This window comes from Canis aureus, chromosome 3 (genome assembly GCF_053574225.1).
Source record: "Canis aureus isolate CA01 chromosome 3, VMU_Caureus_v.1.0, whole genome shotgun sequence".
In the NCBI taxonomy this organism is placed as follows: domain Eukaryota; kingdom Metazoa; phylum Chordata; class Mammalia; order Carnivora; family Canidae; genus Canis; species Canis aureus.
The window spans coordinates 11,757,195-11,780,988 of NC_135613.1; the positions used below are offsets into that span (position 1 = coordinate 11,757,195).

Below are 23,794 nucleotides of genomic sequence, written 5' to 3' on the forward strand. Positions count from 1 at the left end.
AAATTGTGTCATTAAGTGACAAAAAAGGAGCTTTAACTCCAATTGCAATGTTTATTTCTTCAAAAATAAAGTTCATCAGAATAAAAAATGAGCACCTAGGGGAGACCATCAAGAACAGAGGCAGACAACCCACAGAAGGGGAAAGGACATTTGCAAATCCTGCTTCTGGTAAGGAGCTTCTATCCAAAACATATAAAGAATTCTTAGAACTCAAAAATAAGAAGACAAGGAAACCAATTTTTAAAAGGGCAAAAGGATTTGAATAGACATTTCTCCAAAGAAGGTATACTGATGGCTGACCAGCAAGGAGGGGAAAGGATGCTCACCATAATTAGGAAAATACAAATCAAATCCACAAGGAAATACCACTTCACATCTGCTAGGAGGGCTAGAATAAAACCAACAACAGCAAGTGTTGGTAAGGATGTGGAGAAACTGGAATCCCAAATAGTGCAGCTGCTTTGAACAATAATTGGTAGCTCAAAATGCTAAACATAGCATCACCATGTGACCCAGCAACCCCACTCTTAAGCATGTGTCCAAGAGAACTGAAACAAGAAAAAAGCATGTAACTTGGGAGAGTAATAACTGGAGTGATAAAGTAAAAGAATTATAAAATTTTTTCTGGAAGGTATAAGTCCTGGGGTGCTTGCCGGCTCAGTCCATAGAGCATGCGACTCTTGATCTCTCAGGGTTGTGAGTTTGAGCCCCACGTTGGGCACAGAGATAACTTAAAAAAAAGGTAAAAACCCCTGTTAGCAGTAGTTTCCATAAGTCAAGTAGTAGCATTGAAATTTCTAGGTTAATTACTAAAAGAATATTAAACAAGGGTATAGTTTTCAAAAAAAGAGGGAAAATGCTGGCATAAACAAGTATAACATTAATATTAGTATTTATATTTATAATCAATATAATCTATTAACCCATTAATTTGATATTAATCTACTATTAATATAAGAATAAAGCAATCCAAAAGAAAAGATACATGTTAACTAATTAGAATTTTTTTAAAAGATTTTTTATTTATTCATGAGACACACACAGAGAGAGGCAGAGACACAGGCAGAGGGAGAAGCAGGCTTGCAAGGAGCTGAATCTGGGACTCCATCCCTGGATCCGGGACTTTATCCCGGGACCCCAGGGATCATGCCTTGAGCTGAAGGCAGATGCTCAACCGCTGAGCCACCCAGACGTCTCAACTAATTAGAATTTAAATAAAAACTTGAAACAAAAATAAAAGAGCAACAGACAACAGGCAGAACAAAAAGGGAAACCTTATTAAAATGGTAGATTTGAGTTCAAACATGTCAGTAATTATGTTAAATTTGAATAGAGTATATATTCCTATTAACCTGTAGGGGTTATTAGACTGGATTAAAAATACAACAAATGTAGGTGTTTATTTTTTATTATTCTTTTTTTAAGATTTTATTTATTTATTCATGAGAGAGAGGCAGAGACAGGCAGGGGCGAAGCAAGGTCCCTACAGGGGATGCAGGACTCAATCCCAGACCCCAGGATCACGACCTGAGCCAAAGGTAGCTGCTCCAGTGTATGTGTTTAAAGGAGACATTAAAACAAGGATACCGACCGAAAGTATGAAACTCATGGAAAAAGATGCTTTCTTGTACACACTAAATAAAAGTAAACTGATATATTACTATTAGACCACATGTAGTTTTTTTTTTTTTTTTTAAGATTTTATTTATTTATTCATAGACACAGAGAGAGAGAGGCGGAGACACAGGCAGAGGGAGAAGCAGGCTCCATGCAGGGAGCCCGACGGATCCGGGGTCTCCAGGATCACGCCCTGGGCTGCAGGTGGCGCCAAACCGCTGCGTCACCGGGGCTGCCCACCACATGTAGTTTAAAATAAAAAGCAGGGCAGCCCAGGTGGCTCAGTGGCTTAGGACTGCCTTCAGCCCAGGGTGTGATCCTGGAGACCCAGGATCGAGTCCCAGGTCAGGCACCCTGCATGGAGCCTGCTTTTCTCTCCCTCTGTGTCTCTCATGAGTAAATAAAATCTAAAAAAAAAAAAGAGCAATATTTGCAGCAAAGGTGAACATTTTATAAGTGTTCAGGTTCAATTCACAACAGAGATACAAGAATTCTATGCTTTATGCACTTATTAATGCATAAATATATATTAAATTTTACATACATATAAAATATGTAATCATAAAAAATATATACAAATTGACAAAATAGAAAAAATCTATCAATAACCAATAGTTCAAACAGAAGTCTTAAAAATAACAGAAGGTGGGGATCCCTGGTGGCTCAGCGGTTTGGCACCTGCCTTTGGTCCAGGGTGTAATCCTGGAGTCCTGGGCTTAGAGACCCGCGTCGGGCTCCGGGCATGGAGCCTGCTCCTCCCTCTGCCTGTGTCTCTGCCTCTCTCTCTCTCTCTCTATGTCTATCATGAATAAATAAATAAAATCTTAAAAAAAAAAAAACAACCTACAGATTTTAAAAGAGAATATAGAAGATTAACGTGAGTAGGAAACATGAGTAAACGTGAGTACAATGCATACAACCAGTACAGAATACATATTTTTTCCCACATTCAGAAAAAAAGCATTTACAAAATGCAACCAAACACTGAGCTATCAATTTCAGAGGATTTAATTCTTACAGAATATATTCTATGACCAGGGAACCTGGCTGGCTCAGCTGGTCGAGCACGTGACTCAACCTCAGGGCAGTGAGTTTAAGCCCCTCTGGGGGTTGTGGGGCTTACTTAAGAATAAAAATTAAAAAAAAAAAAAAAGAATAAAAAAAGAATAAAAATAATATAAAATAAAAATAATTTTAAAAGATATAAAAATATAAAATATATAACATAAAAAATTTAAAATATACTAAAAATATTTTGTTGCTGTGAAGAACAAAGGCAAAAGAAATGTAGATAAAATTAGATTTCCTTACAACTTGCAGCCCAGTGAAGCACTTGAGGCGGGCGGAGTAGGACATTCGTGCGAACTCCCAGGTGTCTTACAGCGAATGCTTTGCTAGAGGGAAAAACACCCTCGGCTGGACCACAACCAGGTCTCCAGGATCCCGTAAATCTTCTTTAACATATGAAAATACTTTTGGAAACTCCCTCATCTTTCCCTCCCCCGACTGCAAAGTATGTAAGGAATGCTTCTCAAAAATCCCAGTGCAGCTCGTTCCGCCCACGGGCCCCGCCCAGGCCCTATAATAAAACCACCCTTTTGCACCAAAAACCCCTCAACAATTCTTAACCGCTGGCTCGGGAGCCCCGCCTCAAACCATATCCCTGTGACCACCACGCGACCCTTTAAGACAGAAGTGAATCAAGAAAAGAAAAGTAGGAAATCAAGAAAACTAGAAATTTCTCTATCTCGGAAAAGAAGAAGAAATATACTCGTAAAGCATGAACGGGGACGAAACCCCAGTCGAGGCCCCGGTGGACGAATCCCGAGGCCCGCGGGGCTCCGCCGGGGCACCGGGGCGCGGCCTGGGTCACCTGCGGGCGCCCCACCTGGCCGTCCTGGGACCCGGGGACGGGGCCGGCTGCCCAGGTGCCCCCCCCCCCGGCCCCCGCCAGGCGGGTCTGCGGCGGAGCGACGGTGCAGCCTCGGGAGAAGCCGGGACGGCGCGGGGGACGCGGACTCCGGGCAGCAGACAAGGCGGGGCGACGGGACGCGGGGCGACGGGACGCGGTCCGCAGGGCACTTCCTCGGATGCCGCAAAAGCAGCCGCGCCGCGGCCACGCTCCGTCCGCCTCCCCGCGCCGCCTCACTTACGGCTCTGGCCTGCGGGCGCGGGCGGCCCGTCCTTCCTTCCTCCCGCCTGCGCTGCGTCCCCGCTCCTCGGCCGGGCGGCGTCCTGCTCCCCGGGGCTTCCAGCAGCCTCGCGCCGCGGCACAGCAAAACGCCGTGCCCTCTCTGAGGCTCGAACTCAGGACCTTCAGATTATGAGACTGACGCGCTGCCCACTGCGCCAAGAGGGCCGCTGCGCCGGAGGGCCCCTTTCCCGGCGAAGGGAAGCGCCGGCGGCCCCGTCCGCCGCCCGAGCCGCCCCCGCGCGTCGGCTTCTCGCGGCAACCCCGGGGGCGGGGGGCGGGGGGCGGCTCCGAGGGGGCGGGGGTGTGGGCCTGAGGGCGGCTGCTGGCCGCGGGGGCACCTCAGGCTGGCGGAGCTCACCCGCGGGGCGGGGGCGGGGGCGGGGCGGGGGCCTCCAAGCCCTGGTGCTGGACGGGGAGCGGGAGAGAGGACTCCAGAAGGCTCTTGGGGTGTGGGTTCAGTAGGAAAACGGAAGAGTCTGGTTACCTCGGTCTTGCCAGTTTACTAGACTCTGTAGTTTTGGATTCTCTTCTCCGAGGTCTGCTCCCTTATTACATGCGGGGGCATCTCGTCTTGAAGGGCAGACGAGCGACGCCATTCCCGAGCGGGCGGGCAGAGGGCTGGGTGGGCCCGAGCACAACCGTCCCCAGGACGCCTCCCCCCCCCTCCCCCCAGTCCTGCGGGGAAGCTTCTGCTGCGGATGCCCAGCGGGGCGGCTCCCAGGGAATCGCCGCCTGTCCCCCTCCTGCCCCATTGTTATGGGGTAAGAGGACTGTGCGGCCTTGTCAGCGTGTTCGCGCCCCAGCCCTCGGGGAATTCTTGCTTTGGGCAGAGTAACCATATGTTTTTGTATCTGGTAGGACTCGCGGCTCCCGGGTGCTTGCGCCTTCAAGGGGTTTGGTGCTCCGTTGGAAACAGGTTTCAGGCGATCTCTTGTACCACAGTTCACACGGATTCCCTCTTCCTTTCCTGATTTCTCAGAGCAGTAAGTGCCGGTAGGGTATCCTGTGCTTCCAGATTGCTCTCAGTTGCCTCTTCTATTGACTGGATGATCTGTGATCCACGGACGGGATCTGAGGCACCCCTAAGAACACCACATTCAGTGGTGGGTGGCGGGGGCTCTGGGCTCCACCCCAAGCCACCCTCGGCTACCACCTCCTGCCCAGACCCGCAGCTGGCAGCTGGTGGGAGAGGCTGCACTGAGCCAACAGCCCTGCACGGGAGTCAGGGGCTTGGGTTTGTTTTTCTCTCAGCTGCTACCCGACCTTGCCTTTGTGGCTTCTCCCTTTCATCCAGGGGTGGCACAAGTTCTGCTCCCAGAATAGGAGGTGGAAACCAACAGCAGGAGGGGTTCCCAGGCACCCCTAGAGCTGTGAAGCCAGAGCTCCCTCCACCTCTCCCACCGTGAGTCTGCAGGGCCTTCCTGCCTTTCTCCCCGCCCGCTGCCCACTCATCCTAATCTGTTTCCTGGGCTCCTCTTGCACAGCAGCCTGGAGCTAGCAGAGATATTTCTTTCTTTCTTTCTTTTTTAAAAGATTTTATTTATGTATTCATGAGAGACAGAGAGAGAGAGACAGAGGCAGAGACACAGGCAGAGGAAGAAGCAGGCCCCATGCAGGGAGCCTGATGTGGGACTCGATCCCGGGACCATGGGATCACGCCCGGAGCCGAAGGCAGATGCTCACTCGCTGAGCCAGCCAAGCTTCCCAAGCAGAGATATTTCTTGCTCTTGGTCACTTCTTCGAAAGCTTTGCTCTTCCCCTGAGATGACTTCTCTTTCTCTGGGGCAGAGGTTGGTTTGGATTTTTCTGGGCCCTTTGGATTTTTCTGGGCCCTCTGCCACAGGCACAGAAGAACTAGTTTTAGCTTACTGAGAGTGGAGGGTCTGAGAGGAGAGGCAGGTGCAGCAGAGGGTACGGGCTTATTGTAAGGAGTCAATGTTGGAGATCCCTCCCGCCCCAAAACTTGGGTGGGCAGGGAACTGAGGGGAAATGCAGGCACCAGGGGATGTGAGCCGGGGGGTGGGGGTGGGGGGGTGGCCCTGTCTTCTCTGTTTCCCTGGGACTTTCTTACCGGCTTCTTCATTTCTGAAATCAGCTCCTCCTCACACTTAGCTCAGCTACAATGCCTGCCACGAGCCCCTCCCTTGATTCTTTAGTCCTCCCCTCTGTTTCCATTCCAGCCCTCGGGTCACCGGAGATTGTATTTGAGACACCCAGCAAGTTATCACCTTTGGGGAGACGGACAGGTTTACTGTCTCAGATTCTGCACCCATCCCAGTGCCTCTTAGAGAAATGAAGAGCCATTCTCTCTAGGTGTTCCTTGGGGCCCTGATTTCAGGGACGCAGTGAGTGGGAAAACTGCTTTGTGTGTATTGGGCCCCAGATAGGGGGTCCTGAGGATTCCACAGGGGGGCACCAGTAGAGAAAGGAGAACTACCCCCGCCTGGCCCCCAGGGAGGGCCAAGGTCATGAAGTCCACCAGCAAGCAAAGTGAAGCTGCCCAGGGTCTCAGAAGGAATGCCTGCAGTTTTGCTACCCTTCCTTCAGGGGGCAGCCTTGCATCACCTCTAACACCTACATGCTTTGCGGGGATGTCAGGAGCCTTGCCTTTGAGACCTGGACTCTGGTCTTTGCTTGGACTTTGACTGGCTTTGTGATCTGAAGAAAGTCTCTTCACTTTCTGGGTTTGTTTCTCCTCTGTGAAGCAACTAGGTGAATCCCTTGCAGCTTATTTTAGGATACCAGCGTCCCATAAGTTCCCTGGGCTGTGGCCATGCAACCTAGGGGCCTGGGGACGAGTCCTCTGCCTTGCACTTCTCATAATGCCCTTAGAAGACCAGGTTTTGGAGACAACTGTGTGCGGCTGCTGGAGTGAGGTGCCTCTTCATCTCCGGGTCTGCCGTGGTTGGTTGTTTTAACCCCTCTATTCTCATAAAATGGCGATCATACCTGAATCTGCCTCCCTGGGCTGCTGAAGATTGAAGGGAGATACTATTCTAGAGTGTGCAGCATTCGCCTAGCATGGAGAGGCAGCTGCGGTGACTGTTGCTTGTCACTGATCCTTTGAAGCCGTGTGAGCTGGAGAGCCTTCTCTGGCTTTGCTGAGCTCCCCTACTCACTACCTGGTATGGAGAGTCCAGCTGTTCTCAAGGGCACCCCGTAGGGAGTAGGAGCAGCCCCCAGAGCTGCCGCAGCCCAGCCCGGTCAGTTACATTTCCTTGGCTTCCAAACCGACTACACATCAAAGTAACTGGGGAATGGTTGCTCTTCACCCACAAAAAAAGTACTGATTTACAGCGTTAAATTCATCATATATTTCTGAGTTACTTATAGAGCTGGTAGGAGCTGAACTAAGATCATTCTATAGAAGGCAGTGGTCTTTGTAGCAGTCAGACAGTGTTTGAAAACCCCAAACCTGGGCAGCCTGGGTGGCTTAGCGGTTTGGCGCCTGCTTTCAGCCCAGGGCGTGATCCTGGAGACCCGGGATCAAGTCCCACATCAGGCTCCCTGTGTGGAGCCTGCTTCTCCCTCTGCCTGTGTCTCTGTGCCCCCCCCCCCCCCCCCGTCTCTCATGAAGAAATAAATCTTAAAAAAAAAAAAAAAAGAAAAGAAAACCCCAAACCTCAGATTGTTGTCTGCATGCACCCTCTTGGGCAAAAGGAAGTTGGGGAAAGCACAGATGGTGTCTTCACAGTAGGTCTCAGGGAACTGGATGTGGAATCATGGGCTGGGGTGTGGGGTAGCACGGGAGGTGCTCCTGGGTGAGGCTGTGGTGGAGCGTCCTGATGGAGCCGGCATCTTTGTTTTGGTGTGACCATGGACATCAGAGAGATGACAGGTGGTCTGTGACATCCAGTTCTTTAGAGGAAAAGGATTTCTTTATCTGTGGATGGGACCCCCAGCTGGGCCCGCTAGGAGGCATACCATGCACTTGAGACCCCAGATGACTCCTAGGAACTGGTTTTTGGGCTTCCAGTCCAAATGAAACATCTTCAGCAGGAAGAGTAAGACCCCACAGGGTCTTATTATTATTAGCTTATTATTGGTGCTGGGAGCCAGATTTTGCCTGTGTTGATAGTTGGGCCAGAGGAACTCTCTGGGCATTGAAGGTGTCTTTTAGGAAGTTTCTGGTGACTTCTTACTTCTTGGAGTTGTTTAGAGAGAGGGACGTGGTTTATTGATAGAAAGGTTCATATGAAAAGTAAGCCTGGCAGTGTATCTAGGGAAACATTGAAAAGGGGGGAAGGTCTTTTAGTGTTTGTTCACCAGACATTAAAACAAACCATAAAGTCTCTGTAATTACAACAGTGTGGCCGTGGCACATGAATAGACAGACCAGTGGGATAGAAAGTGCAGAAATGAACCTAAATACAGATGGAAAGTTAGTGTATGATAAAGATGGCATCTTGAATCTCAGAGCAGTGATAGACTTCTTAATAAATGATGCTGGGAAGCTGGGCAGTCATTTCAAAAGATAAACTTAAATTCGTAGCTCACATATAGAAGAATATACTCAAACAGATCATGAATTTACATGTAAAAAATGAAACCCTGTAAGTACTAGTGGGGGGAAAAGAAGCATGGGTAAGTTCCCCTTGAGCTCAGTGTAAGGAACGGATTTCAAACTGACTCTGAATCCAGAGGCGAGTGAAGGAATCATTGGTAAGCTGGACATGGCAAAAAACACCATAAAGTCAAAATAACTAAAAAATTGAGAGAAAATATTCGCAGCCCCCAGTACTTGGGCTTTGCTACAAAGATGGAATGCTTAAAATCCTGACACATAGAGCACTCTTGAGAATTGAGGGACAGAGGATAAAATCTCCAAAAGAAAAATGAGAAAAGATGTAAGCAGACAATTTGCACACACACCCAGTGACCCAATGACGATGGTCCTCAAACATGGAAATGTGTTCAGGCACACTCATCACATGGGGATATGGAAACTCAAACAGCTGAGTGCCGGATGGTACCCTGGATTGGCTCCTACAACATGTAAGGGACATTAATGAGCAACTGGTAAAACCTGGGTGCAGTCTGTGGCTGAGTTAACATCTCCATGTTCATTTCCTGGTTTTGATCCTTGTGTTAACTGTTACGTAAGTGTTAACATCTGGAGAAGCTGGGTGGAGGGTCTGTGGGAGCTTTAATGATTACTTGGAAAGTTTTGAACATTAAAAACGAGGTTCTGCTTCAGCGAATCTTAGAAATGGGGCTCAGATTGTATTAACACACTCCCTGGGTGTTTCTGGTATTGAGGTGCAAATTCCCCTGGATCAGGTGAACTTTGTCCTTGAAATGTTGAAGGACTCATCAACACTCAAACAGAATAAACAAATGGATCAATAAAACGTGGCAGGTGTGATGGCTGCGTGATGAGGAGCGTAGACCTGGGCTGTGGGTGTGGGCAATTTCTCTGTCAGGAAATACATATGATATTTTTTAAATGTTAATTAAATAAAATGCTCCCTTATGAATGAGACACTTTCTGCTTTAACTAAATACCCAAATTCACTTACTCAAAAATACATTAAAGGTTTTGTGTGCCAGGCTGATCAGTCTTATAGGGATGAAAAATGGAAGAAAAGCCAGTTCCTTGTCCCCAAGGAGTTTCTGGTTCACTGGGTGAGATGGACGCTGGAAGTTCATGCTAACAGGGGCCAGGGTGTGGTCAAGACTCAAGGGGGCTTGGATTTGACCTGAGTGAACCTTCTGGGGCCTGTGGTGTACCGTTGGTCAGTTAGAATGTGGGGAAAGGGAACAATCCGAGAAGCAGTTGAGGGGCAGGTGGTTCCAAGCAGAGAGGACAGTTGGAGGAACGGGAAGGCTGCTAGAGAGGGATGGGTCGAGGGGACAGCTTCCAGTCTCGGAGGACAGATGAAAGGTGGTTGCTGTGAACCAGAGTAGGGGAGCCGGGAGGGTCACCGGTTTGATGTAGGTCCTGCATTTACTGTGCGTGGGTCTGTGAGCCGGCCTGCCCCTTGAGGACAGGTTGCTGCCCTCCAGGCCCCCACTTCAGAGGCAGGAAGATGAGCCTGGTCACGCTGAACGAGACTTCGGGGTAGAATGGACCCTGTGCCCTGGTGGAGGAGCCCTGAGGCTGAGGCTGGACGAAAGGGTCGGGGTGCTGGAGCTGGTCAGGTTTCAGGGGAAGACAGACCTCCATGTGCGTATATTCCACTGGCCTTTGGAAATGTGGGTCCGTTGATCAAAGGAAAAGATGGGAGGCTCAAAACGAAGTGAGATTGGCCCCCACAGCTGCCAGGGAGAGGTTATGGAGGGAGAAGGTGTGGCTCGAGGGTCCTGGATGGGGCCGTGGGCACGCGTGATTAGGAGCGGGGTGTCTGATCCAGTAATCCCGTTCAGTCCCCTACTGTGCACGTGGGAGCTCTGTCCTTAAGTTTTCTTGCCTTTAAATTGGGAAGGAACAGTATCTTCAAAGCACCGTGGTGGGATTAAATGACCCGCGTATGTAAAGAGCTTTCAGATATGTGCAGTACTCAGGAATGCCACTATTAGAGGGCAAGAAGAGATTGAGGGAGCAAGACCAGGGGCTGGTGCAAAGCCATGAAGCCCGGGGGAGAGCGGCTTTTAAGAAATAGAACAGTCTCATGATAGCAAGTGGTCACTGGACGCCAGGTATGGAATATGGAAGTGTCCTTAATGTCGCCTTTGGAGGTATTTATTTATTTATTTATTTATTTATTTATTTATTTATTTATTTTAATGATAGTTGCACAGAGAGAGAGAGGCAGAGACACAGGCAGAGGGAGAAGCAGGCTCCATGCACCAGGAGCCCGACGTGGGACTCGATCCCAGGTCTCCAGGACCGCGCCCTGGGCCAAAGGCAGGCGCCAAACCGCTGCGCCACCCAGGGATCCCGGTTTTTATTTATTTTTTTTATTATCATCCCCACTTTATGCTGAAACAAGCTTAAGGTACAAGAGTATAACTTCTTCTGATCTGGACCTTGAGTATTAAATGGCCCTTGGGTTAAAGGCAGGCCTCCCATGGAGATGGTCATTTGCAGGATGCCTTCAAGGGCCAAGGCTCTGCTAAATGCAGGTGACCTTAAGCTGTTCCCACCCTCCTGGGCTGCAGTGCAGGTTGATCGTAGCCTCTGCAGAGAGACTGGCCACCCTTTGTCTTGGGAATCTCTATAAGCACACTTTTTATTATGTTTCTTTCTTGCTTCCAGTTGCCTCCTGGGAAATATTCCCTGTGGTCGTCCAGGCGATTCATCCTGAGGCTTCCTGCTCCAAGTCATTGCTCCTAACTCCATTGCCTCTCCACATGCAAATCCCACCACTACCACCACCATTACCCATAGGGATCATATCTCTTCCTCCCCACTTCCTCTTGCCTTAAAATGGCCCAGAGTGAGCTTGATCCTTCCTCTGAACTTGCAGAGAAACTTCTTCCCTCAGCATGACTCTTTTATACGTTTCTTGCTTCCCTGGGATGATTTCTCTTTCTTAAAGGCAAAGGATGGTTTAGACTTTGCTGAATCCCCTGTGTAAGAAATATCTCTCACGTAATGAATTCTCAAGTGTCCAGATTGTGGACAGGCTTGTACAGGATTCAGGAAACCAAGTGTTCATCTGCAGGGCTGAGGTAAGAGGGCTGGGAGAGTCACAGGGATCCCCCGAGACATGGACCTATCTAGACAGGCCAGTCAGGAGAGGTGGGTAGATTCTTGAGGTGACAACCACTGTGATCCATGGTGAATTAGGAGGGAGGGCAGGAAGGAGGAAGAGGAAGCAGTTGGGACAAGGGACAAGTGAGAAGGGGCATTGGCTGTGTCTGTTCCTGCCTCCAGAAATGGCCTTTCCATGTTCTGTCTACCTTTCTTTCCTCTTCAGAGCTCTAGATGTCTTGCCACTAGAGTCCCTCTGGGTACTTGGTCCCCTATTCCACTGCACTCAACCCATCAAATCTTTGCTTCACTGTTTCTTTGGTTATCTGCCTCACTTAAGAAACTCCACAAGGACTGGAACCGGGGCTCATCATGTCTGATCCTTAAAGTACCAGACCTGATTGGCTGGGCTGTAGAAAAAACACCACACTATGTGGTGCAGCAAGGGAGAGAAAGGAAATGATGGTGGCATGAGTTTCCCATTAACAGGGATCCCAGCAGTATTCCCGTAGGATTGTCTAGAGCGAAAGGAGGAACTCTCCAGGAGGGGTATGCCCTGAACCCTACCTTCAGCTTTCTCAGGCAGGGACTCCAAGAAATCTGAGAGGCAGACCTGAAGTTTGGGTTGCTTAGCAGTTAGACAGCAAGAGGTGCTCTGGCCCCACCTGGATCCCTACCTCTGGTGCCGTGGTCCTCTCCCTCTTGACCAGAAATGCTGACCTCAGGGGCAGGATGCCCACAAGTGAAATTGCAGCAGCTCTGAACCTAGGGCAGTTGGCTGGCTCCTCTTCTCAGGGCCGAGTCAGGGAGAGGAGACCCTGGTCTTCACAGCCTATTCTCTGGGATGAAAAGAGGGTTCTGATGATGCCACCAGCTCACAAATACTCTAAAGCCTGGAGCCCTTGCAGCTCTAGTCCCTACCCTGACACCGTGATCTTGACACATTCACTTCCCTTATGGGCTTCTTTGTTCTCCATCAAATGGCAGAGTTCATACTCTCCAGCCTGTTCTAGAATGCAGAGCACCCCCCCAAATCATCCTGAGCTGTGGTGCTGCTGTGTGGACCATCATGCTTTGTGGCCTCAAACATTGCCCTGAGGGAATCAGAGTCCAGAACATTTCACCTCCTCCTGCTGTGGGGACTGGGCCTACACTTGGCATTCCACACTCCCCCACCCCCAATCCTCCCCAAAGGCACCCAGGCACAATTAGGAGGAAGAGAGAGGCCAGTTAAGGAATAGAGTAGAGGCCCCTTAAAAGAGGAGCTCCAAGGGCACCTGGGTGGCTAAACGGTTTAGCGCCTGCCTTTGGCTCAGGTCATGATCCCGAGGTCCTAGGATTGAGTCCCACATTGGGCTTCCCACAGGGAGCCTGCTTCTCCCTCTGCCTGTCTCTGCTTCTCTCTTTGTCTCTCATGAATAAATATTTAAAATCTTTAAAAAAGAAAAAAAAAGGAGCTCCAGTCGGGTCCAGATGGGGCAGTACTGCACATATGGCAAATGGGTAACGCCTGCCAAACTGGGTTGGCTATTGTTTTCTGAAACAAAACATTTTCTATTTGAATACACATATTTGCAAACTGTAAGAAAAATGTGCCTGTGAAGACCGTTTGCTCCAATGCAATCTCCTGCTTGTCACAGGGGCCATGCTGGGTGGCTTTCAACAGGAAGCCGGTGGTGAGACTGAAGAGTCAATGGCAGGAAAAGAGGACAGAGGATGAGCCCTGGGGCACAGATGTCTGACCTGGGCATCGGTCTGAGCTGGAGGAGGAGTCAGCCCGGTCCCTGCACCGCAGCCCGCCAGCGCCCAGAGCCACCTCTTGCTATGGAACAAAAGCAAAGAGACTTGGGGAACCAAGGAGAGGTTTCCTGGAGGAAGACTGAGGACTCCTCAGGGATTCGCCAGTACTGATTATTTTCCAGATGCTGGCTGCAGGCCTCTGGGGAGCACAGAGAGGGGCCTGGCAGGATCTGGGCGGGCAGCTTGGGTGACCGCAGATGCAGGGGGGATGTGCCTTGGAGCTGACTTGCCAGCTTCGTGAATCGGCTGCCCTGGGCAGTGGGTCGCGTTCACAGGTGAGCGCGGTGGGAGATGGGAAGGAGCTGACCCAGACCGCGGCCTCCTGGCCTGCCCGGTGCCAGCGCGCCACCTGCCCGGTCCCGCAGCTCAGGAGAGGCGGGAGAGGCGTTGCAGGGTCCCTCTCCCTGCAAGCGTGGTGGCCCCAGGAGGGCGCGGCCTCCGCTCTACTCCAGTGGTCCGCGTCTACGCCAGAGCCTCGGGCGCCGCTGGCCCTGCCGAGGGTGGTGTGGCAGGGTTGGCCAGGTGTCTTTGATGACTTGTCTCCAGGCGAGCTGAAAGCGGCCCAGGAGCGCAAACCCCAGGGGAAGCCAGACTGGAGTCGGAGTGCCCTGCCTTGCCAGGATCCTGAACGTGGAGCGCTCTGGCCATGCCTGCGGCTCTGTCACTTGCTGGCTGTGTCACCTTGGAAAAGTTATCTAACCTTCTCTGTCCCCCAGTATCTTTCTCTGTCACCTGGTGATTGCAACAGTCCTGACCTGATTACAGGCCTATGAGGTCTCAATGGGGTAATATGGGCCACAGGTTCTTTTGATCAGGCTTTCTCTCTTTTACTTAGAAGGATGGAAAAAAAATGGAAGAGTTCTTGACCTCAGTATCTTTGGGTGCTTGATATTGCAGGGGAGGGTGTCAGGGCTTGACTGGCATCAGGGACTGGTGAACTACCCCCTCCAAGACCGCAGAGCCTTGTGTCTGTGTCTTTGTGCATAAGTCACTTTTCTCCCCAAGCACAGAGTTTACGTCTAAGATGGGGGGGGGGGGGTTGCAGGGTGGTGGTGGGGGTCCGGACTCCAGATTGGATATCTTGGGGGATTCAAGTGTCTTTATTCCAGACTACCATTTCCCAGCTTCGGCACTATTGACATTTGGGGCCGGATAACTCTTTGTCTTGGGGTTGTCCTGTGCATTGTAGGATGATTAGCATCTGTAGCTCTTGCCCATGAGATGCTAGTTATGATAATCAAAAATGTCTCCAAGTGTTGCTAAATGTCCTCAGGGAGGGGGGACAGATTGCCTCTGGCAGAGAGCTCCTGCTTTGTACAGTTCTCTATGCAGCGAGCCCTCCGCGAGTGGCCATTATGCGCTGTACTGAAATTTATAGCAAAAGTTAATTTTCTGAGCCTCGGCGTGTCTGCCAACTTCTGTGCACAGTCGGAGGGTCCAGTGAAATCCTGGCAAAGGATTTTTCAAAGTTGACGGGCCACAGTCTTTCCGAACCCCAGCCCCGTTTGATATAAACGACTGGTTCCTTAACCTGGCTGGGCAGCTGGATCAATTGAAACTTGGTTTTTATTGTATTTCTTTTTTTCACTCAGACCTACAGGGATTTTAGAGCAGTAAATGCAACTTAATCACTCAGTCCTTTACTAGTAAGACCTGAGCTACAATTAAAATTAAATAGTTAATTCTGTGGAGAACAAGATCTTGAAGTAATCTTTTGTGGTAAATACATTTTGTTTGTTTGTTTGTTCGTTTGTTTTTAAACCACAGACCGCAAGTTGGTAGTTCCTCATTCAGGGGAAAAGCCAGAGAAGGGTTTTAAGGAGAAGGACCCAGTGTGGAAGAAGAATCTGAAGCATTTGAAGTCCCCACTATTTAGGAAGTGGTCTAAGAGGACCCGACACTGGGTGCCCTTGTGCTGGGGCGTCCTGGATATGATGAGGGTCTTTGACTCCTGCCTTTTAAATGATTAATCCTCCTCCATAGATGTATAACATTCTGCTCTCCTCTGGCTTGACTCCTTGTATATCTGCTCAAACATGTCCCCAGGAATTCCTGTGTCACTGCCCAGGAGTGAAGAATGTTCCTCCAGACTTTGGAAGATTTTTCTCTGCATGCTCATGGAGCTTGCTTTTGGGCAGTCCTTCCGTTGTGGGTTTGCCAACATTTTGGCTCCCCCATCTTTGGGACTGTGATGTCTAATGGCAGGCAGCAGAAGCAAGCTTTGGAAATGCTGTGGGTGCAGCAACAAGCACCCCTGGGTGATGGATTGCCTTTAAACCAGGGGGCTGGGGTTTGCCTGGAGCTTCACCTCCGCCTGGTGGGATCTGGGGGTCTTGTCAGTAGCTCCAGGTATAAGAATCAATGTGGTGTCCAGTGCTTGGAGGTGTGTGTCGGAAGCATTTAGTGTGATCTTTTGAGTCCCTTTGTATTCGTTGACCTGGACTGTCGTCTGCACAGCTTGTCCTGTGGACACGATGATAAGGATTCCAACGAGCTTCTTGTGACACGACGGCTGTGCTATGACAGATGTGACCCACACCAAGACATCTAGGGTTGAGTAAGGTGTGTGCACCCCAGCAATGATGCTGGCTGCTTTAAAGGCACTGAGCCAGCTCTCTGCAGGGGGAGTGTGGTTATTATCCCTGGGTTTTTCAAGAACACTCTCAGATGCTGTACCGTATGGACCAAGTTGATGTTGCAAGTTATCATAGACTTGTGCCATTGGAGGTTCTGTTTCCCAGATGGGCATGGCAGCCATGGGGCGGGGTATCAGGTTTGCAGTTCCTTGGAAATGGGCAAGTCTCTTCAAGTGAGGCAGACTGCATCAGGGGTAGTGGTACAAATTGCCCTAACAGCACGGAATCCTCTCATTTGCTATGTAGACGGTGAGCTGATGCTAGAGTGTGTCCAGGCTCCACTGGTGGGCCCTGCAATCTCATCAGTCTCATTTAGAAGAGCCAGGGAGGATTGTGGTGGTGGTGGTGACTGGGTTGGCCCTGGATTGGCCATCTTTGTGGGCACCGCGTGAGGTCCCCTTTGATACTGTGACACAGTGGTTCTCCTGCCCTTAACCTGCAGAAGTGAGGGGTTTCAGCAGAGCATAGATACGAACGAGATCAGGAGCTGAGACCTCAGACAAGCCTGGGACAAGGTGTGGCGGCTTCTTCAGCAGACATGGACCCTAGTGGAGGCTAAGCTCCTCCAGTGAATGATGAGGATCTTGTAGTTGGGCTTGTTGATGCTGAGAAGAAACAGTTTGAGCAAAACAAACAGTTTGACCACTTTATAATAGTGGTTAGACAGTTTCTTTTAAATCCCCCAAACCTCAGATTGTTGTCTGCATGTACCGTCTTGGGCAAAGGGAAGTTCTTATTTGGGGAAGGTAGAGATTGTGTTTTCTCGGTAGGTCTAAGGAGAACCAACCATGGGTGGAAGGACAGGAAGTCCTGGGTGAGGCGGTGATCTCCCCAGGGGGCTGGGCACCTTCCTCTTAGAAATCAGGAAAATTCTGGAAAGGACATCTAACTTTTCAGGAGAGAAGGAGTTCTTGCATCTGGGACCCTAGCTGGACCCACTGGGAGGCATGCCAGGCACTTGAGGCCTCAGAGGACCGCTAGGAATTGGTGTTGGGACTTGCAGGCCAGACTGGACGTGCTCCTTTGGCAAGAAGAGAAAGGCCCCGTGGGTGGGCTTATTATTGGTGCCGGGAGCCGGATCCCACCTGTGTTGGTGGCCGAGCCAGAGGAGCCCTCTGATCGCCAAGGGCGCTCTCCTGGAAGTTTCTGGTGGCTGCTTGCTTCTTGGAGCTGTTTTGAAAGGACACGCTATTGAAGCTCTCTCTCTTTCTATGTGTGCTTGTCCTAAAACCAATCTCAAATTGGCACGTACCCCCGGGGGAGGGGGCAAGAGCTCTTCTAACATCCTGTACATGAGTGAGAGTTCATGGCTTTCCTATTTAAAGTACAACTGTAAATTTTATAGTATCTTTCTTGTATTTTGTGGGTTTTTTTTTTTTTTTAACTTTTTCTCCAGGGCTTGGATTTTCTGCTAATTCATTTTCACGTCCTCAGGCAGCTTCTGCTCTTTTTCCTTCCTGATCGGCTGTCTGTGCATGGACGTGACTTGTTGCCTGTGGTCCTCATCCAGTCCTGTGTGGCGTTGCCTTCGTGTTCCAGGGGAGCGCTGACCCAGCGCCCAGGGGGCACCTGCCGCCTCCATTGCTTGGCGTCCTCTTCCAGTTCCCCCCCATGCTGGACACCTCATCGCACAGTGGGCCTCGGAAGGCCACATCTTTTTTCAAACCACTCTTTCTTCCCGGCTCTATTGCCGAGCCATGGCCCGCTGCCAGTGGCCTTCCAAAGCCTTGTGTGATGTTCTTCTCGAGTTTTGGGTAGCGGGTGGCCGACACCTTCCTTGTCCTTCCTGCTACGGTGCAGCGATAGCTCCCCCTCTCCTCGTGGAGGAGACAGAGGCCGACACTTTGAAGCCGTCGTGGCGACAGTATTTTGTCCTGGGATCACTGTGATCGAACTCGATCACACGATCGTGGATCATCGCGCTTCACGTTTTCTTGTGCTGGGATTGAACTGCTTTCTGACTCGCGGTGCATCGGTGCTGGGGGTTGGGGTGTGAGCTGTGGGCCCCGGCCCGCCGCCGCCTCCTCGTGGAGGGCTCCTGTGCCCCTGTTAACTCTCCAGAACTTTTGAACCCTTTTGGGGTTCGATTTTCTTCTGCCTCTGGCTCTTCAGCTCCTTACCGTTTAATCCAGCTGTGGCTTCAGCCGCTTACTCTTTGATGAAATACCCTGTCTTCTGAGGAGTGTCTCCTGACTTCAGTGGTTCTCATGACACGGGGGAGGGGGGGGCGCTGAGAACAGTGACCCTGGAAAGTGAGTCGTGAGCAGCAGCCCTCTCCGCAGGACCTACAGAGGCCGCCTGTGGAGGGGGACAGAGGCTCTGCTCTAAGCTGGGACTCTAGGGACAGCTGGCACCCCTTCAGCCTCTCCTTCCTGTGTGCCGACAGTCACCCCCTGGGGATGCGACGCCCTGTCCCCACACCGCCCCATAGCCGGGGTGTGCTGCTTTGGCTTTTGTGATTTAGAGCATGGTTTTGTCGTGGGGAAGAAGAACTCTTTTTAAGACTTTACTGCGGTTTTTAAAATGACCATTCAGGACACTAGCTTTTGCTTTAAGCCTCTAAGTTCTGTTAGCAATTTCTGCTCTCGAAGATTTTAGCCATCCCTTTGAAGGGGGAGTTGGTGAGACTGGGTCCTGTTTGGAGCTGTTAGTAGTGAGAACCCATCCCCTGCTTGTGGAAAGACAAGCTGGCCGGGCCTGGGTGTTGCAGGCCGGCCTGTCCCGTTCTGCCCTGGGCTGGTGGTTTAGCAGCTCATTTGTCTCTCCAGGTCCCAGAGGGGGCAGGTAGTGGTCAAACAATGACAGACTTCATAGCTGAGTGACAGTGGAATGTGCTGCTTTGGCAAGTGGCAAGTTCTCTTCTAGTCGGGGTCCTGGTAAGCAGAAACCAGCCCCTCATCTGATACTGATCATTGATGTTTTTCTTGTTGGTTTAACACGATGGAGCATGTACCCTAACCCCCTCCCCCCGCACCAAATGGGCACTATGGTGCTCTAACTCATGCATCTTAAAAATATCCACTTAACAGGATGACAGATGCTTCCTGCATGTGCTTCCCACCCGGTCAGCACTCCCACCCTCATCCCTGCAACTGAACAAAACCCTTTGGTCACCAATGTAGGCAGTCTGAACATAATAAAGATGCTTGCGTTGCCTCTGAGCTTCCCTATCCTGGTTGCTGCTGCTCCTCACACTATGGATGCTCCCCTGCTCCTTACTGTGCCTGGCTTTGCTGGAGAAAATCCTCCAGGTCTGGCATTCCCGGAAGGAGATGGTGCTGGGAGCCTATGAGAGGGTCTGTGTGTGGCGTCCGCTCTGTCCCAGGCAGCTGCAGCTGGGTGGGGAAGCCCCTGGGTACTTTATTCTCTTGAGTGGGGGGCGTGGGGACCCCCGTGCACAGGATGAGTGTTAAGTTCACTCTTCAGTTCCTGGCATCATTATCAACGGTGTATGTGAGGTCCCTCTCTTGGTGGTGTAATCCCTTTCGATAAGATTTCCCATGGCCATTCCTCCTCCTCCCACAGACACAATCATTCTGGAATGCTCGATGGGTGTCTTTTTTTTTTTTTTTTAATGCTCTAACAAAACATCATTGCTTTCTTGTTATAGGCACTTTTAATTCACTTACATGGTATTATACTATTTCTTAATTCTGTTTTCTTTCTCAGCACTGTGTTTTAAAATGCAGTTTCCCCCTCTACATTCCTAAGGCCTATTGAGATTACCCAAAGAGCTTTTGTTTATGTGGGTTAAAACTATCGATACTTGGCACATTACAAATCGAAACATTTACCAATACTTATTGATTCATTTGCAAATAGCAGTGGTGAACATATTGCAAGTCAAGGTGAATAATATTTTAGCATTATTATGAAAATAGTTTTGACCCTGCGGACCCTCTTTGCCCTGTAGTAAAGTGTCCATTTGTTCCAGAATGCAAAAGGTCAGTAGGAACGGTATAAAGTTTGGAAAGTGAATTTTATGTATATTGCTTTATAAAACCTGCATCTGAAGAGAAGCTATGATATATATTGTATTTTAGCAGAGTTTCCTCAGGTTTAATGGGCTTGCCTCCTTGTGGAAGGCTCTTCTAGATAGCAGAAGTCTTCTTACCAGAAGACTTTCTGGTGTTTTTTGTTGAATTTGTCATGTCCTAGAATAGGTGATTTTAAAACCTAGTAAAAACTCATCACTTATGAATGTGCCACATGTATATATGTATATAAATGGGCATTTCCTGTTTGCTTTACTTATTTTTGTAAAAGATTTTATTTATTCATGAGAGACATAGAGAGAGAGGCAGTGACACAGGCAGAGGGAGAAGCAGGCTCCACGCAGGGAGCCTGATGTGGGACTAGATCCCGGGATCACACCCTGAGCTAAAGGCAGACACTCAACCGCTGAGCCACCCAGGTGTCCCTATTTTACTTATTTTATAATCCATGCCTGCATAGGCTTTTTTTTTTTTAAAGAATATGAAGATGATATTCACCTATGGGTCAATGGTTTTTAGTATATTACTAGGTTGTGCAACCATCCCTACCTCTATCCAATTCTGCCTAATTCCAGATAGAATTAATTCCTAATTTATGAATTCCTAATTGTTGAGGCCCTAATTAATCCCCAGTTCCTAATTTCAAAATGACACCCTGTGCCCATGAGTGGTCACTCCCCCTTATGTAACCCCTGCCCCCATCCCCTGGCAACCATTACCTTCAGTCTCGAAGAATTTGCCTCTCATGGCCATTCAATACATGGAGTCACACAAAATGTGGCCTTTTTTGGTCTGGCCTCTTTTACTTAGCATCACGTTTCTGAGGTTCACCCATTTGTAGCACGTGTCAGTACTTCATTGCATTTTATGGGTGACTAATAATCCCATTGTGTGGATATACTGTGTTTTGCTTACCCATCGTTGATGGACATTAGAATTGCTTCCACTCTTCGGCTATTATGAATAATGCTGCTGTGAACACTGCGTGCAAGTGTTTATGTGGATGGATGGCTCCTGAGATTCTCGGGTCTGTTTACTTTTAAACGTTGGCACTTCATTACCTGAGTCACCAAGGGTGGTTTCTCAGGCACATCAATGTTAAACAAGTGTCCATGTCTCATCTGACAACCCTTGAGATTTCTGCCTTCCCAAATAATTTAATAGATAGAGGGGGAAAAAAAACAAAAGGGAACTTTTTAGGATGTCTTTTATACCTACGGTGATCTTTGAGATGTCCCAGGGGAGCCCTGGAACATCACAAAGATTTGTTTTTTGCTTCTTATTACAAGAGAGCTGCTAGAAATAATTAGGTTTGATGTGTTATTGTTGTAAGATGTGCACAAGAGGAGTTGTCAGATCAGAGGACACATTCTGTCTTCCTGAAGTTAAGCTTATATGCTTGAAAGGTTAATGTAAGTATTTTAGAAAGAGTGTGTGTGTGTTGATTGGGAAGTCCCTGGAGATTTGTCAGTGCCCTCACTGCACCTATGTTTTTACAAACCTCAGGAGAAACACTCATCTAAAGTCTTAGGAAATAGTTCTGTTCTGTCCCCAGTTGGAGACCTTTCCTCTCCCCCATTCTGGCAATATTGGTGAGAGTCCTGGATGAACCATAGCTACTATGCAGGTTTTGTCATCTTACAGATGTTTTTGTTTAATGCTTCCCCATGGCTCTGCTCTAAAGTTGCAGGCTGCAGTTTGTGTTTCAGTGACAAATGACAGTCTTACAGCCTCATGAAAAACGACTGTACCAGGCACTTTGAACTATCCAGTCTTTAAAGAATATACTCTTGCGTGCAAGGCTTCTGAGCAGACATCACTTGAGCAACTCTCAGACTGTCCCTGTGGGCCATGTCAGGATTTCCAGGACTCTTCATTCCAGAAGTAAGACAGCCTCATGAAAACAGACTGCTAATCCAAGATCCAGTGGAACAAGAACCAGTTACACACGACTGCATGAAATGATGTGGGGATTTTATTGTGGTGAATAGTTTATTAGTTTATTTGTGGTAGTTTATTTGCTTAAACTACTGGTAGTGTTTTGTGGCTCTATTTTTGGTTTTATGGGGAAGCCTTTTTCTCTTCTTCGGCTCCCTGTAATCCACACAATTTAGTAGACTCTGCTTTTGGAAACGAATAAAGCATTTAAAAATGATGCTCAGTTTCTACTGGTGTATAATGGTATCTCATTGTGGTTTTAATTTGCACTTTCCTAATGGCTAATGATGTAATCTTTTGTGTGTTTTTGTTTTTAAGTGGGCTTCATACCCAGCATGGAGCTTGAACTCATGACCCTGAGATCAAGACCTGAGCTGGGATCAAGAGTTGGACTCTTAACCGACTGAGCCACCTGGGTGCCCCAATGATGTCAGTCTTTTATGTGTGTGTTAGCCATTCATATACACTTTTCAGTGTCTTCCCTGCCTCTGCCAGGGGGTTAGTGTGTGCAGGTCATCCCCTGGGCCTGGGCAGACAAAGTTGTCCCCTTGAGGTATCTGCCAGGTTCGGAGGACTCACAGCCTGGAAGGAGGAGGCAGTGTGCCAGGTGGGCACCTTCTCTGAAAGGTGAGTAGGACTTCCCAGATTGGGAACCCTCTGAGTCCCTGTGAGTCCTGAGGCAGCCACAGAACTCCCAGCTAGAAGTAGAGGAAGCCTTTGCCATTCTGACCCTAGCAACCACAGTAGATCAGATCCCACAGCTGTCATTTAGTGACACTCTGGTGGCAGGCAGTATGCTGAGTGTGTGTGCAACTAGGGTTAACCCACACGAAAACAGGGAGATACAATCTTACCAACATTTCATAATGGGATGGGAACACAGATACTAATGTGTAGGTGGCCTGTGTCTTTGCCTGGATATCGTTTCTTATTGCTGCTGTCACCAGTTATCACACACTTGTTTCCTTAGAGCAACACAGATGTATTATCTTACAGCGCTGGGGGTCCGAAGTCCAAAATGGGCTAAAGTCAAGCCTTCGTGGGCTTCTGCAGGCTCTAAGGGAGAATCTGTTCTCACTCTCTTCCTAGTTTCTGGATGCCTCCTGCTTCCATCCTGAAAGCCAGCAGTGCCTCTTACAGTGCCTCACTTTGACATCTGCCTCCCTCTTTTCCATCTAAGGACCCTTGTGAATATTTCCAGCACCGGGGTGATCTTCCTAAAGTCAGCTGATTAGTGACCTTAATTCCCCTCTGCCAGTTAAGATAACATATTGGCTATGTCCTGACATCTTTGGGGGCTCATAATACTGGGGAGTTTTGGGTCCCTGGGTGGAGAAGCAGGAAGGAACGGTGCCCCCAGGTTTGTGGGTTGTGCAGGTGTGGGCAGGACCTGTAAAGGGCAAGTTTGGCACCCTTGGGGACATCCACTCTGGCTGGGGGAGCAGCTGGAACACATACTGGGTCACATGCTCATGGTGCCACTCGTGGTGGTGGTGGTGGAATTACTGCTGGGGAGGAGCTATGGGGTGATGGGGTGCAGGGGGCTACAGTTTAGTTTACAGGCTATAGTGAGGATGCACCTCCTAGAGGAGGTTCTTCATCTGAAAATGGAATCTATTACATAGAATGGCTGTGGCATTAAAATGATGTGATGTCAAAATGCATCCTGTAGACAGTGAATGATTTAAAAAAAATTATTCTAGGATCTCAGCTCTATGGACCCATGGGCCAGGCTGGCCCTCTGCCATGGGGCATCTGGTGAGTGGTGAGGTAAATTACATTTTGAAGAGAAGAGGTCAAACTTGTGGTGGTCCAGAACTGGTGGAGGTGCCCTATTCTTGGAGGACATCACCTGGTACCGCTGTTGTCACACCCAGTGGTGTCCCTACTGGAGAGAGTGTGGACCCAATCTGTAGATCCCATCTGTGGGATCCGTACCTTAGTTCTGCCTCACACTGGCCACGAGATGTGGGGCTCC

The 23,794-nt window shown here is 49.3% G+C and overlaps 2 protein-coding genes and 1 non-coding gene across 5 annotated transcripts; 1 reads left to right on the top strand and 2 right to left on the bottom strand.

Moving 5' to 3' along the window:
• Positions 1–1,002: 1,002 nt before the first annotated feature.
• LOC144308882 (uncharacterized) lies at positions 1,003–4,451 on the bottom strand. Its single transcript, XM_077889882.1, has 4 exons — positions 4,296–4,451; positions 3,771–3,931; positions 2,929–3,011; positions 1,003–1,221 (listed from the first exon to the last, which is right to left on the bottom strand). Exons 1-4 carry the CDS (start codon positions 4,405–4,407, stop codon positions 1,200–1,202), a joined length of 378 nt encoding a protein of 125 aa, XP_077746008.1. The 5' UTR covers positions 4,408–4,451; the 3' UTR covers positions 1,003–1,199.
• TRNAM-CAU (transfer RNA methionine (anticodon CAU)) lies at positions 3,904–3,976 on the bottom strand. Its single transcript has one exon. It is a non-coding gene; the product is annotated as a tRNA-Met (tRNA).
• LOC144308893 (uncharacterized) lies at positions 4,156–22,033 on the top strand. 3 transcript variants are annotated; one of them, XM_077889890.1, is made up of 5 exons: positions 4,156–4,572; positions 4,670–4,794; positions 5,106–5,213; positions 5,992–9,977; positions 13,088–22,033. In XM_077889890.1, the coding sequence occupies exons 1-4, from the start codon at positions 4,510–4,512 to the stop codon at positions 6,017–6,019; spliced, it is 324 nt and encodes a 107-aa protein (XP_077746016.1). In that variant the 5' UTR covers positions 4,156–4,509; the 3' UTR covers positions 6,020–9,977; positions 13,088–22,033. The 3 variants fall into 3 exon arrangements, 2 of the variants coding, with proteins under 2 accessions (XP_077746016.1, XP_077746012.1); XM_077889886.1 differs by lacking the exon at positions 5,992–9,977; XR_013375138.1 differs by lacking the exons at positions 5,106–5,213; positions 5,992–9,977 and having other exon boundaries at positions 4,156–4,794.
• Positions 22,034–23,794: the final 1,761 nt, after the last annotated feature.

Coding starts and splice junctions, on each gene's coding strand:
- LOC144308882 (XM_077889882.1), bottom strand. CDS start 4,407: ATGGCGTCGCTCGTCTGCCCTTCAAGACGAGATGCCCCCGCATGTAAT. Junction 3,932..4,295: donor AGTAAACTGGCAAGACCGAG/GTAACCAGACTC, acceptor CATAATCTGAAG/GTCCTGAGTTCGAGCCTCAG. Junction 3,012..3,770: donor CGCGCCCGCAGGCCAGAGCC/GTAAGTGAGGCG, acceptor TTTTCCCTCTAG/CAAAGCATTCGCTGTAAGAC.
- LOC144308893 (XM_077889886.1), top strand. CDS start 4,510: ATGCCCAGCGGGGCGGCTCCCAGGGAATCGCCGCCTGTCCCCCTCCTG. Junction 4,573..4,669: donor TCCTGCCCCATTGTTATGGG/GTAAGAGGACTG, acceptor TGTATCTGGTAG/GACTCGCGGCTCCCGGGTGC. Junction 4,795..5,105: donor TTTCCTGATTTCTCAGAGCA/GTAAGTGCCGGT, acceptor CCTTTCATCCAG/GGGTGGCACAAGTTCTGCTC.